The sequence below is a fragment of the Diadema antillarum genome, unplaced genomic scaffold (assembly GCF_040938485.1).
Source record: "Diadema antillarum isolate AM-2024a unplaced genomic scaffold, OU_Dant_1.0 seq00000261_RagTag, whole genome shotgun sequence".
Lineage (NCBI taxonomy): Eukaryota > Metazoa > Echinodermata > Echinoidea > Diadematoida > Diadematidae > Diadema > Diadema antillarum.
In genome coordinates this window covers 393,682-407,808 of record NW_027271299.1, presented here as the reverse complement: position 1 = coordinate 407,808, position 14,127 = coordinate 393,682, and the positions used below count along the sequence as shown (strand labels likewise).

The window sequence follows — 14,127 nt, the reverse complement described above, 5'->3', positions numbered from 1 at the left end:
GCTGTATCAAACTTCGACAAGAGCAACAACACAACAACAAAAGACAACCTGACAGTTCCACTACGATATATAAACAATATACTATTAAGATTAATTTCTAAAGTTCACATCCTATCTTCAGTTTTTAAAGCTACACAAAATATGAATCTGCATTATATACTCTTGGCAATTACACATCACCAGGACTGCAATTTTTACTTGTTTTTTTTATTGTCTTTCAGAACACTGCGAACCCGGCATGTATTATGACGTAGACGGGCATGTATGTCGCCGGTGTCCTCAAGGATCCTACCAACCGTATCCAGCTATGAATTACTGCATCCGTTGCCCTGGCAACACGACTACTGATGAGGAAGGTTCGAGAGATGGAGACCAGTGTAAAGGTATGTCTTGCACAAAGTGACTATTAGAGTAGGTACAAGAACAAAATCCTCTTTGACGGAGCATATATCTTTACGAAAACCTCAGTAATGATGATAATTGATAATGATGATAATGATAATGATGATACATGTAATAATAATGTCATGATAAACATTAATGACCACCCGATTCGATGCTTGGTAATTAGTCAGTTGTTAAATGCAGTTTGCCGTCATACAAGGTTTGCATCTCTATTGTCAGATGGAAGATGGATGTGAAGATGGAAGCAAAGATAAGGATGAAAAGTGGAAAAAAAAAACCTATTTTGTTGATGATTTCTCGTCATTCTCATTCCCCAATTCATAAAGCAATGATCTTTTGATTTTCTTTCTCAGTGTTAAAGGGATAACGTAGTTTTGGTTGATATGGGCTACAGTTTTTAAATTTTATTTTGGTGAGATAATGAGAAACCTCTTATGAAATACAGCATACAACTCTAAGAGGAATTCAAAGTTTGCTTGACGAAAATTGGTATTGAAATAGCTGAGATATACAAAAAACAAAAAAAAAACGAACAAACAAACAAAAAGGTCCGTTTGTTGGCACCACTTTGTTTTACTTTGTTTTTTGGACATCAGCCATTTCAAAACCGATTTTCATCAAATAAACTTCGAATTCCTCTTTATTGTATGCTCTTTAATATTTCATAAGAGGATTAAAGTTAAAACCTGAACCCTCGTCTCAACCAACACTATGCCATTCCTTTAACTTAAAGGTCTCAAAGACATTCATTTAATGCTTCAAACTTTAAGTGATGGCAAATTAATTTTTTCCCAATATATATATATATATATATATATATATATATATATATGTATATATATATATATATATATATATATATATATATATATACGTCAGGTGAATATGTGACCATGATAATGAATCACTGTTCGTTATTGCGCTATTTACACATAAAAGTGGAACATAATAAATTGGTTAATCAATTTATTAATGACACAATCGCTTTCTATTCAAAAGTTCCTATAATCAAGTAATATACATTGTAATAATATTCCATTGTTATTATATACTCAGTATTGTATTATACTATATTATATTACATTGTATCATATCATGTCATAACTAATATAAGAAATCATCAGGTAGATTTTATTTCATTACATTATAAATTGTGTGTTATATTGTATTATGTTATATCATATCATTTATTATATTATATTATATTATATCATATTATATTATATCATATTATATCATATCATATTATATTATTGTCATGTATTTTGCAGATACAACCTGTCGAGGCAAAATAGGACCATACATCGGTTACTTCGAGACCCCAAACTTCCCCGGAGACTACCCAGCAAACGCCCAGTGTATTTGGCAAATTAGACCGCCAGCGGGACGGAAGGTCATTTTTGTCGTATCAGAAATATATCTCCGGAAGGAGGATAATTGTGGAGATTCAGTGGTCATTCGGAGAAAAGGTGATTGAGCAGGTTCTGGGATCGAATCCTGACCCTTTTTCAAATTCAAACTACAGGAGAAAATCATAACAACTTAATATAATGTGCACGTATCTTGGTAGAAACTCGATATCCATCTATTGCAACTAGCCATATAATTAATATCATGAATATAGCTGACATTAAGTGAAAGACGGGTTTAGATATTCAGGGCTGTTACATGCTCCTATTCATTGAGTATGGTTTTCTTCAAAAGGTAGAAAATATCAAGATATATCCAGTCCACAGATTTGAATCTGGAATACCTAATTGGTAGAATAAACTGTTTCTTGACTGCTACAAAACTTTCAAAACGTGTGAAATGTTTACGCTTTACAGTAATCTTTACTAACTCGTCTCGTAATTAAGCACACGTTGTTTCCTGGTAAAGTATTTATAAATTTATAGAGATTTAGTAATACTTTCGCATGTTTGCCATATTTACGTGTTATTCGGCGTAGGTATCAATACGAAAGGATGAAAACATGAGAACATTTAATAACTATATCATTACTATAACAGTTTTGCCTCGGCTTAAGTAGAATCTGATGAGATTTATTGATTACGATAGGGCCTGATTATTATTGGCATTGTTTATTTGTTGATTCGTTCATTAATTCAGTTAATGATATCTTCATACAGTAGTCGTGCCCTCGTAGTCTCTATATTTAATCATTTTTGCTTGATATATAGCCACGCCCCACTCGGCCAGATCATTTAGGGCGTGCGAAAACGTGACACGCCCGTTCGCCTTTTTAGCCCAGACCAAACGGCTTTGGATCCGGTTTACGTCGGATGGAGCAAACTCGTCAAAAGGCTTTAGGATCCATTACGCCACATATGACGGTATGTGACATCCAAGGGATGAAAATAATGATAATGATAATGATCAAAGTAACGTTTATGATTAATTATTGATCAATCATTGAATGGTATTGTGATAACAACGCTGATAAAACAACAGTAGAGTGAATGGGAAGTTTGAATGGAGTGTATATGGAGATTGAATTCTGCTATCATGGTGTGTTCATCCCAGGGACAAGACGCTGTCCCTTTACGACCAAGGACCATAATATGGCAAAGATTTAGGAGTGGAAACCTGGTGATGCCTACTGGGAAACGAAAATTGCAGGGCTCTGTGAGAATTCAGTTGTACTAACCCTGACTAGGCTACACTAGATAAATTGCACCAACAAAAATGGTTGCGATAGATACAAGGTTTCTTTTTACTTCAATTTCGGGTAAAGAAAGGAAATTCGGTGATGATTTGTGTTTAGGTAGATGGGGAAAAGGAAACCATAATTTCATCACTTCGTGTAATCTGGATAATTATAATTCAATTCAATTCAATTCAATTCAATTCAATTCGATTCAATTCAATGTTTTATTTCATTTTTCGACAAGAACTTATAAACATCACTTCTTTTTTTGGTAATTATACAGTAATTATAAATAAAAAAAACAGTAATTATACTGATTGTCATTATTGCTTACTTGTCTTAGGTCCGATTTTCATGACACCTTGTCATTCCGTTTGTTTTATTTTACCTGGTGTGGGATGTGATTTTAATGCATCTTTTACGCTGATGTTTCTCCCATCCCTTGCAGAAAATTACGAATACTTGATGGAAGATATCGTAAAGGACGGACGACTGTACGAGTCAGATCATCACCAGGAAATACTCAAAGTAAGAAGCCATATCGTACCTGGTTCTTGTAGTATCTAGTGTATTTGCGTGAAGGACGACATATTGGCTCGAATTCACGAAGGTGGTTTAAATCTAAACATTGGTTATAAGCAAATTTCTCCTGCGTGTATACGATTAACAGATTGCGCACTCCAACAAAGGTCCAGTAACAATCGCGCGTTGATACACGCATGTCAATGTACGCCTATTTCACGCTTACAAGATGGCCTAGATTTAAATCGCCTTCACGAATTCAGGCCATTATGTACACATATGGCTTTCCATAGTCAACCACTGTGGATACGATTACTTTTGTGACTCACACTGTCACGTTCAGACGTTGTAAACACACGCCCACGCATTGAGAGTCTAAAAGAATCTAAAACGGTCTAGAAGAATCTAAAATATACATGTATTACTGGAGACTTGATAACACTAGAGTATACTTCCTTTTTATGTTGTTCAAACGTGTGATAAATCAAAATTTTCTAACTAACATATTTCCTGTTATGTGTTAACAAACTTGTACCAGGGAGGCCTTGTACGCTCCTCTGCATTGATTCTTCTTCACGTATTGGGTATTATTCTATCACGTATCATACCAAGGAGGTTTAAGAGTTGGAGTTCCAACTGGCTGTAATTATTCAAACAGTTGTCAGATTTCTATTGATGTACAAAAAAATTTCACAGGGGCATTTGTGCCTTTGATGATCGATGTTCGTAGCCGCCGTCTTGCTTAGGAATCTGAAGATTCATTTTGAATGTTAACATAATATTGGCCATATTTTGCTTATTTATTTATTAAATGAAATGAAATTTCACTTAATGATAAAGTAAGTAAAACAAAAGTCAATACCGTGCAGAAATTTGTGCAAAAGTGTAAATCAGAGCTGTATCATGTGAAAATGTTTCAAACTGTACCATCCTGAAAAGCCGGTTTTATCACTTTTCCACTTAATTCCGACAAATAAAACTAACATGGAATAATCTTCAGGTATAATTCTTTATTGAAAGATATATCAGATTAGTGCCCGGGTATGCCCAGTCGAGTAATTTTCATCTCTATTTCAGCATTTTTTGCGCAATTTCTATTCGCACATCCTCGTGTCTGTACCACCTATCTTTTATAAGAAGGGATAGCGAAACGTAATTACCATCACAAAGACATATCTTCCTTAGAAAATGGCTGGTGATTATGCAATGAGACACGAGTCAATTGTCTTCCTATCTGCGTGGCAGATCCTGTTTGGCACATGCTTCAAATATTTTTGAGCGGCGGCATCGAACATCTAGTAAAGGAAGTAAAGCCCCCGTTCCACTATGCCGTTCTCGCTACGATTTGACAATTTTCTCAGGTCGGGAAGGATCGGGTAAAACCTGAGCCGATCTGGACACAGTACGATGTTAGAACGCTCTAAGTACGCTGCAGTTACGACTACCAAGTGCTTGCTACGCTCTTACTACGATGATCGGGAATTAGACATTGCGATCTCTGCCGCTGCCGGTACGCTTTAGAACGATGTAGCTACGCTGTTAGTGCGATGTTGCCGATGTTATCCGATCAATGCACGCTTTATCTACGCTCTGAACGATCTATACGATCTTATCACGCTGTTACCCCGTTCAGAGAGCTGAAAAGTGCCCGATGTGCCCCGATGTACCCCGATTAGACTGTGGGTCAGCAGTCAGTCAACTTATTAGCATGCAGAACCGAAGAAATATACTGTGGACCTCGACGATTCATTCTTCTTTTTTTTACTTTTGATTTTCAAAGTTGTTGTTGCTTCGTTATTCTCACTACTCTTTCTTCATCAGCGAGCCCGTGCTTCTGTGCCTCCAGTGCCCTGGTTATGACCCACCATTTCCCTCTCCTCTCCCCTCCTCCCCCCCCCCCCCCCCTTGTCCACCTCGGACTTACTACCTTCTTCACTACTATATCTTTCTATCCTCTCATCAATTTTTTCCTCACAAGAGAGCCGCCATGTGTTTGTTAATGTGCGTCCGTATGTGTGCATGTATGTGTGTATTACTCTGTCTTTTTTTTGCTACCGCTTAGGGAAATTTGTTGTTGTTGTTTTTTGCAATTATATATTTTTCTCTATGAGGGGACTGCACTCTAATACTACAAGCTCTGCTTTTTAGCAGTCCCCTCCATTTCCAGCAATATTTTGTATGCATTTACCACAGTGACGTAACTGTTATTTGTATCTCTGTTGATAATTTGCCTGCATCTCTTTTACAATGTTATTCTGTTCATCGCATTGTGGTACTGATTTCATGACGTCTGTGTATATGAGCGTTTCTTTGTATTTTTTATTATTTGTTTGTTGGAAGTGAAATAAATCAACTTGAACTTGAAGAGCCTCCTCAACTCACGGTTCTTTTGCAGCAATGCATTGTATAAACAAAGACGTGCTGATTTTTCAAAGGATTTTTCTTGATGTCCTTGCTTTTATAGTCCGTCTTCCTCCAGTTGTAGATGATTTCATATTCTTCAAAATTCTGCTATGTCCTCTTCCTCCTCTTTCAGCACCACGTGCAGTCTCTCTTTCTTCGCCTTTTGGGTAGCTGCTTCGCTGCTTTCTTCTCTTCTTTTTCTTCATCTCTTCTTCTTCTTCTTCTTCGAAAATTACAGCTAAAATTACTTCCCGTTCTTGTGCCGATGTTACTACGCTCAGAAAGACCTTGCTACGGTCATCCCGCTGCGTTTACGCCGTCATTACGCTTTCCCCGCTGCGTTCACGCTGTCACTACGCTCTCCCCGCTTGCCGTACGATTAAAAATATGCCAATTTTGATCGGGGAGATCGGGAAGAAATTTTGAACCGGTTCAAAACTTCTTCCCGATCTCCCCGATCAAAATTGACCTATTTTTAATCGTACGGCAAGCGGGGAGAGCGTAGTGACAGCGTAAACGCAGCGGGAGAGCGTAGTGACAGCGCAAACGCAGCGGGATGAGCGTAACAAGGTCTTTCTGAGCGTAGTAACATCGGCACAAGAACGGGAAGTAATTTTAGCTGTAATTTTCGAAGAAGAAGAAGAGATAAAGAAAAGAAGAGAAGAAAGCAGCGAAGCAGCTACCCAAAAGGCGAAGAAAGAGATACTGCACCTGATGCTGGAAGAGGACATAGCAGAATTTTGAAGAATATGAAATCATCTACAACTGGAGGAAGACGGACTATAAAAGCAAGTACATCAAAAAAAAAAGCCTTGGAAAAATCAGCACGTCTTTGTTTATACAATGCATTGCTGCAAAAGAACTGTGAGTTGAGGAGCCTCCTCAGGTCCACAGTATATTTCTTCGGTTCTGCATGCTAATATATTGACTGACTGCAGATCGACAGTCGAATCGGGGTACATCGGGGCACATCGGGCACTTTTCAGCTCTCTGAACGGGGTAACAGCGTGATAAGATCGTATAGATCGTTCAGAGCGTAGATACAGCGTCCATCGATCGGATAACATCGGCAACATCGCACTGACAGCGTAGCTACATCGTTCTAAAGCGTACCGGCAACGGCAGAGATCGTAATGTCTCATTCCCGATCATCGTAGTAAGAGCGTAGCAAGCACTTGGTAGTCGTAACTGCAGCGTACTTAGAGCGTTCTAACATCGTACTGTGTACAGATCGGCTCAGGTTTTACCCGATCCTTCCCGACCTGAGAAAATTGTCAAATCGTAGCGAGAACGGCATAGTGGAACGGGGACTGTAAGACGGTTGTGATTCCATTCTCTTGAACCTCCTTGATTATACTTAGTAGCGTGGGGAGAGAACGTTGGCCCGATTTAATCGATCTTCATTCGCTGCTACCAGGGTACATTCGAAAACCACGGATAGCGCAGACCTGGTAGAATAGAATTGCCCGTCAGCGAAAGTATGCATCAAAGCGTGTATAGGTAACGTTCGACTCCATCAGTCGAGATTCTTTGATTGTGTATCTTGATCTTGATGGTGTACGTTGATCAGCCCTGGTAGAGCAACACTCAACTTTGGTTCATAGGTCATGGTAGGAGGGACATTACTCAAAATGTTTGGATAATGTATCTTTAAATGAACGTGGATCAGCTATATTGGTTATTGCTTGTGGTAAGGAATTCCAGTATCTACTGGTGGTTCTTGGGAAGAATGAGTGACTTCTAGTGTAGATGGAGATCAGTTCTGGAAGTAGGGAGCTTGATTTGAAGAGGCTTCCAACTCCTGGTCCTTCTAAGTGGTTCAGGGTTGAATTCACCATGTCTTTCGAAGGGCAAATCAACCAGGCCATAGATTATTTTATGCATGGATATGATACTGTTCATGTGACGCCTATGTTCCAGGGTAGGTAGTTTGATATTCTGGAGCATGGTTGTTATAGAGCTTCCATAATTGTAATCGTTGGTTATGAAACGGGTAGCTTTCCTTTGTATAGCCTCTACTTTTTGGATAAGCCTCAAAGTGTGCGGGTCCCAAACAGGGCTACAGTTCTCCAGGTGAGGGCGGACTAAACTCTTACATGCCTGCACTTTGACATTAAGAGGGGCTCTATGGAGGTTACGCCGTAGAAATCCGAGCATACTGCTTGCTTTGTTGGTGATGTTGTCAATGTGTGTATTCCATTTTAAATCCGATGACAGGGTTATTCCCAAATACTTGTGTTGTGACACCTCTGCAAGGCGATGACCGTAGAGTGTATATGAAGTTGGAATAATGGTACGCCTTTTTGTGAAGTGGATCATCTGGCATTTTGGCAATTTGAATGACATTAGCCACGTTTTAGCCCACTTTTCTAGGCGCTGGAGGTCATTTTGGAGAACAGCACCATCTGATGTTGAACGGATTTCATGGTATAGAATACAGTCATCGGCATAAAGACATACTTTGGACTCAATTCCAGATGGAAGATCATTGATGTATATTAGGAATAATAGGGGTCCAAGGACTGTCCCCTGTGGGACACCTGAAGTTACCTGAGCAGGACTGGACTTTGCTGGTATGTGCTGAATACAAAGAGCTCAGTGCGAAAGCTATACACAATTCGTTAAGGGGATTTCGAATGTATCCGAGTCGGAATAGGCTTTGCATTACGTGGTATCCTCACGCTACCTGGTGTGTAAGGTCAGTATGAGGATGAATGGGATTTTCATATGTGCTGTGCCATAGTGGAGAAGACTCCCGACATCCAATGGGAGGACCCGAGTTCGATTCCCGCCCAGTGCTTACGTCCTTAATTGGACAAGATGTTTTTACCCACTTTGCCCCTCTCGACCCGGGTGTATCTGGTAACTGGCAACGCTAGGGTAATAATCATGGCAGGGCCCTGGATAAAGAAGACCGTAGCCTATCATTATTATCATTATTATCCAATATTTCGTCTTTGCCATGTCTGTCTTTTTCTACAGGATAAAGAGGTACTTACGGAACTATTGAAGGTTATAGCACATCCCGAGCGGTACTACAACTACAGCCAGGAACAATCGCGTTCCCTCCTCCCGCGCTCCTTCATCCGGTTGCTACGCAACAAAGTTACGAGATTTCTGTATCCCAGCCAGGTGCAAGATTCGGCCAAAGACTCCTCGGCCACAACAGGTCCGTGGTATTGAAGTGACGTCGCTACGTCTCCATCTCAAATGACATAAAATGCACGTCGCACCTTAAAACACAATCGAATATTTGATGCAGAGTTTAAAAGAAAGAAATATAGCTGTGTACGTTTGAGTGAGCTTATTTTGTTGGCAAGAAAGCTGTAATATTGAGCTCTGTATTGCTCGTTTTCTGTGGAAGTTACTCACCGAAAAACAAAATGGAGGAAGCAAATCTCTGAGCATTTCAGACAGGGTGTTCCGCGTGCTCGCTCGAATGAGGTGCAAATAATGAATCGCTTTCTAAGTAAAGGGAGTCACAAAAGAAACCGACCAGTGGTGGCCTCAGAATAACCATCTAGGTCCATTATTGTGACTGCCAGACTTAGATAAAGGCTAAAGCAAAGTGAGAATGAAGTTACATGTATAACTTGTCTTGTTTTCATCCCTTCTTACTGTTTGAAGTTAACAGCAACGCCGAGGCATTCAATACTCAACCTTATTCGAAGATTGTACAATATACCTAGAGAAAGGTAAATTAAGTCAGTTACAAAGAGTAACACATATTGTATATTGGGACATTTGGTGACTAAGATTCTTTTCAATTTTGGTATAAAACAAAACAAAACAAACGAAGTGTGGTTGCCTTTAACCTATTTCAGAAAAAAAGTAAAGGATATGCCTTTGCATTTTGTCCATGCATTTGAAAACATCCGTTATATTCTTTGTTGCTAGATTCTAGTTTAATGAGAATTAGAGTCAGATATTGGTGGATCAAGATAACTGGTAATAACGATGCATATATCTTCTGCGGACAGACCTTTCAGCCACGTTGTAAACGAATGCTTGAATCAAAACGTGTAGCTTATATCGCATTATCCTAAAGTTTTGTGTTTTTGGTAGTTCCTCGCAGGCGGAGTGTTACTGTGTGATAAAGATCAAGGGGACAATTCAAAAGTTGTTATGACTTTTCGGGCTCTTTGAAGATCTTGTGTGTAAATCCCAGAGAAGTGGCAGTCAATGTAGGTAACAATATTATGATACATGTATGTCAAAGATACGGGGGGGGGGGGTAGCACGTGGTATAGTGGATGAGACTCCTGAATTTCAGTCGGAGATCTTCAGTTCGAATCCCTTCAAGAGCCTGTACATCCTTGGACAAGATATCTTTACCCACCACGTCCCTCTCCACCCAGGTGTATAAATGGGTACCTGGCAACGCTAGGGTGATAATAATGGCAGGGCCCTCTGGTAGAGCAGTGGCAACACTGAAGAGGCTATCCCGGGATCACAATCGCTATTATTATATACTTTTTATTATCAACATTATTCTTATTATTATTCATTATCATTATTGCTATTATTACAAGTGATCATTTTTGTTAATGAGTCAAGTTGTGCCAAATATTAACAGAGAGATACAGAACCTCCTTCGACGCTTTGGCGGGAAACTGTGAAAAGACTCACCGCTGCAGTGCAGTAATAATTATCATTATGATATTCGTTATACTAACGTGTTGGTGGCAGTCAATGTGTATGACGTATATTGAAAAAAACTTCTGCTTGGTTTCGAAGACCGTGTGTGAGAATAATATTATATTACAATTTATTAATCCCAGTAGGCACCGTTGTTGGCTGTGTAACCACTTGAATTTCACCCTTCATGTGTAGCTTGATATATTTGACAATAAACGCTGAAAGCAGGAAAACCTGCAAACCTGCCAAAATGAAATGTTATACCATTTTAAAAAAAGAAACAGACAAAGAAAACACAAGCTTCTATGTGGATCAAATACTTGGTGCAGGAGAAAGAATTAACAGCATATCGCATTTACCAATAATGCATATTATATCACCAAGTAAATTTCCCTGCAACGTTTGATATTCTGAAGTGATTAATTCGCAAAGATAGCGAGAACAACTTCCAGCGAGTATGCTTCTACAGAACGATAAAACATCAAGATTGATTTTTTGTTTGGAAAAATTTTCCTAATTTCATGTGGGTATTCACATGCGATTGACGGAATCGTGCTGCAGAGAACGTAATTGTTATAATATCTAATCGAAATTTCAGTTTTGCCGCCGCTGTTAAGATGAGAGGTACCAATGCGTCTTAATTTTGATATCGATATGATTGTTTCAGTTGCAATCGACTCGTCACCGTTGAAAATCCCCCCCCCCCATCATGCTTCTATTCCCAGTTAGGGTAGGATTACCTAAGATGAATATTTAAAGATAAAACAGTAATGTATGATTATCTTAAACCTCTGCTCCCGGCTGATTGTACCCATTTATGTAAATAGTAATAATTTGTAATGAATTTACGTGAAAAATTATCCTTGCCTATTCAACGATATGTGAGTACTTATAAAAAGTTCAGATGAAAGCAAGCTGTATTCTTTATGTTTCACTCTCACTGTTCTTGAGCGAAAACTTTAAAAAAAAATTCTCAGAAACAGCAGCTTTAATGTTATACAGCTGTTATAATCTATAGGTATAATCACTTTCCATTTGTTTATTTCAGGCGCGTTGTATTCAGCTTTCATAAGATATAAGCCTTAACGTGTGACTTAGAATATTGGACAATACTTAATGATATTTATAAAGTCTTTGTGAATATGATAAATTATCAATTCTGATGAATAGAAATGGATGACACCAATCGTAACTTTAAGAGCACGCTCTGTGTAACCTACCCAATTCAATGTGTGATGTGACAAAAGTACTATGATACAATCGTGTTAGACAACGCATTATTATATGACAAAAAGATATTTACTATCATAACACATTATCGTTGAGTGTTTTTAAATAAGACACATGTTTGGCCGTTGGCGCGGTGTATAATCTGTCCCACATAGGAGTTCGTTTCGACGTACAGCTTGCGTGCTGGGACAGCCTAAACTTGAATTTTGTGACTCGTGACAGCCCAGTATCACGTTTTTCTACAAACTATAACGTGTGCAAATTGTGTAGCAGTATACAGAAGACTTGGGTAACCCGTAAAGTTTTGCCTTCTCTCCGTATGTTTTCTGTGTCATGGCGCATGTGTGATATATGGTTGGTCCAAATGGTGTACCAAACAATAACATTTCGTTGCTATATACGCAGTGAAAAATTACAAGAGGGCATTATATAAGTGGATATGCGACAAAGGAATTAAAGTACTACCGAAGCATTATATGACTTGTCTGCATATCATTGAACTGTTGTATAAAGGAAGAATTGTTTTTGCTATGCAATTTGTTATTACGTTGAAATGATGTGTGATACGTTCAGACATTTTCTTGCGAGAATCGCACGATATTACGTATTCGCTACAAGCGTTTGTATTTGAGTAAATCTAATTTAGGAATATCATCTGCGTTGTTTGCTTATAACGCCAAACATTTCCCTAGTATCTCTTGTGGTAATAAGCTGACATTAATATTGCCATATTACGCGAGATTCATACGAGCATGATGTTTTTGTAATAAGACGTGAAAAGCCTGTAAGGAATATAATGGCATTCTCCTTTCGAGAATACATGTTTACGTCAATGTAATTCTCTGCATGCGACGTGCGAATGATACCTTTTCATGACGAACCATTCAAAGTTGATATTTTTCATGTTTGTAACGAATTCCTACTGTGCTGAATGCATAATGAGTTTATTTCAGCAGTAAGCACAATGTTATACACAGATTCACTGATGTCGAGGGAGTTTCTGTCTAAAAGGGGCATGATTATGCTAGTCACATTTCGCAGTCCCGAAGGCTCGTTATTCATAAGGTTTGTCATTCCAAAAATGAAAAAAAAAAGTTTGTTTTTCCGAAGGCTCTTTAGTACGCTTCTTCTTTTCATTTTCAAATTAACGAACCTTATATAATTTTCGGCTAAACATGTGATAAACGAACCATCGGAAGAGCGAACCTAATTTATTTTCATAAAAAACAAACCGTCGGAATAACGAATATCACAAATTATGCTTTGCCATAAATTATATATGTAACATCAGTGTATAGTCTACAGACTAGCAGTCTCTCCCGTAGTTGACGTCAAAACGCTCACTGACTATTTAATAGCCAATGCTTAGAGAATAATCAGGCAGAAAGGCATTCGGAAGAACCTAACTATGTTCCAATAATCATGGCAGCAAATCAACATACATGTAGTGTGTTCGCCAGAATAGCTTATCGATATGTGAACTTTGCAACACCGTAGCCTACATGTTTGTTGAAGACGACTGTATTTTGTTGGTTATGGTCACTTTGTATGCCGAGGCATACTGTTATGTAAGTTAAATATTTATATAATTATGATTATTGATGAACGACTTTGATGTATCGGAAAACTTCTATATTTGATTGAGTACATGCGGTATTAGCACTTTATTTTCGAAGCTATTTAATCATGACAAATTGGACGAAGTAATGATTTAATGATTAGATTTCAGTGAAAACATTTCCTTGGGGAAAGTTATTATAATGGTATGCATCTCTGCATACCTTCGAAGTTTTTGTGTTATATTCGATGCTGTGAATTACGATACTTTTTTTTTTCTGTCATTTCTCTCAATTATTTTCCACTCGTTTCTTAAATGCTTCTCATTGACCAACTTTGTCTTAACTTGTATTAGTCCAGTGAATGTATATAATTGTTGATGCGCTAATGTTACTAAGGAAGAAAATAAAATAAAATAAATTCAAGGGCCAAAGAATGAACAAAAAGAAATTGTCACGTCGTTTGTAAAGGGTCAACTAAGGTTTATTGTTTTAATTTCTTTCGAGTCTAGTACTGCCATTCCCACAAGCTTTAAACATGGTAGCCTTAATTTTATTAACGTGTGTGCGAGCACTCTCTCTCTCTTTTTCTCTCTCTCACATACAGTATCATTATCTCACATACAGCATGTATACATGTATATAAATATATATATATATATATATATATATATATATATATATATATATATATACATATAGCGAAAACTTTGAGCAAAGAAAATG

General features: G+C 38.0%; 1 protein-coding gene across 1 annotated transcript in view; it reads left to right on the top strand.

Moving 5' to 3' along the window:
* The window catches only part of LOC139729732 (signal peptide, CUB and EGF-like domain-containing protein 2), a 96,674-nt gene extending 87,432 nt beyond the window's left edge, over nucleotides 1-9,242 (top strand). Inside the window, 5 exon segments of the mRNA XM_071640668.1 lie at nucleotides 222-383; nucleotides 1,677-1,874; nucleotides 2,586-2,738; nucleotides 3,501-3,580; nucleotides 8,960-9,242. Of these exon segments, the coding sequence (XP_071496769.1) occupies nucleotides 222-383; nucleotides 1,677-1,874; nucleotides 2,586-2,738; nucleotides 3,501-3,580; nucleotides 8,960-9,160 (794 nt within the window). The 3' untranslated portion in view covers nucleotides 9,161-9,242.
* The last annotated feature ends 4,885 nt before the right edge of the window (nucleotides 9,243-14,127 follow it).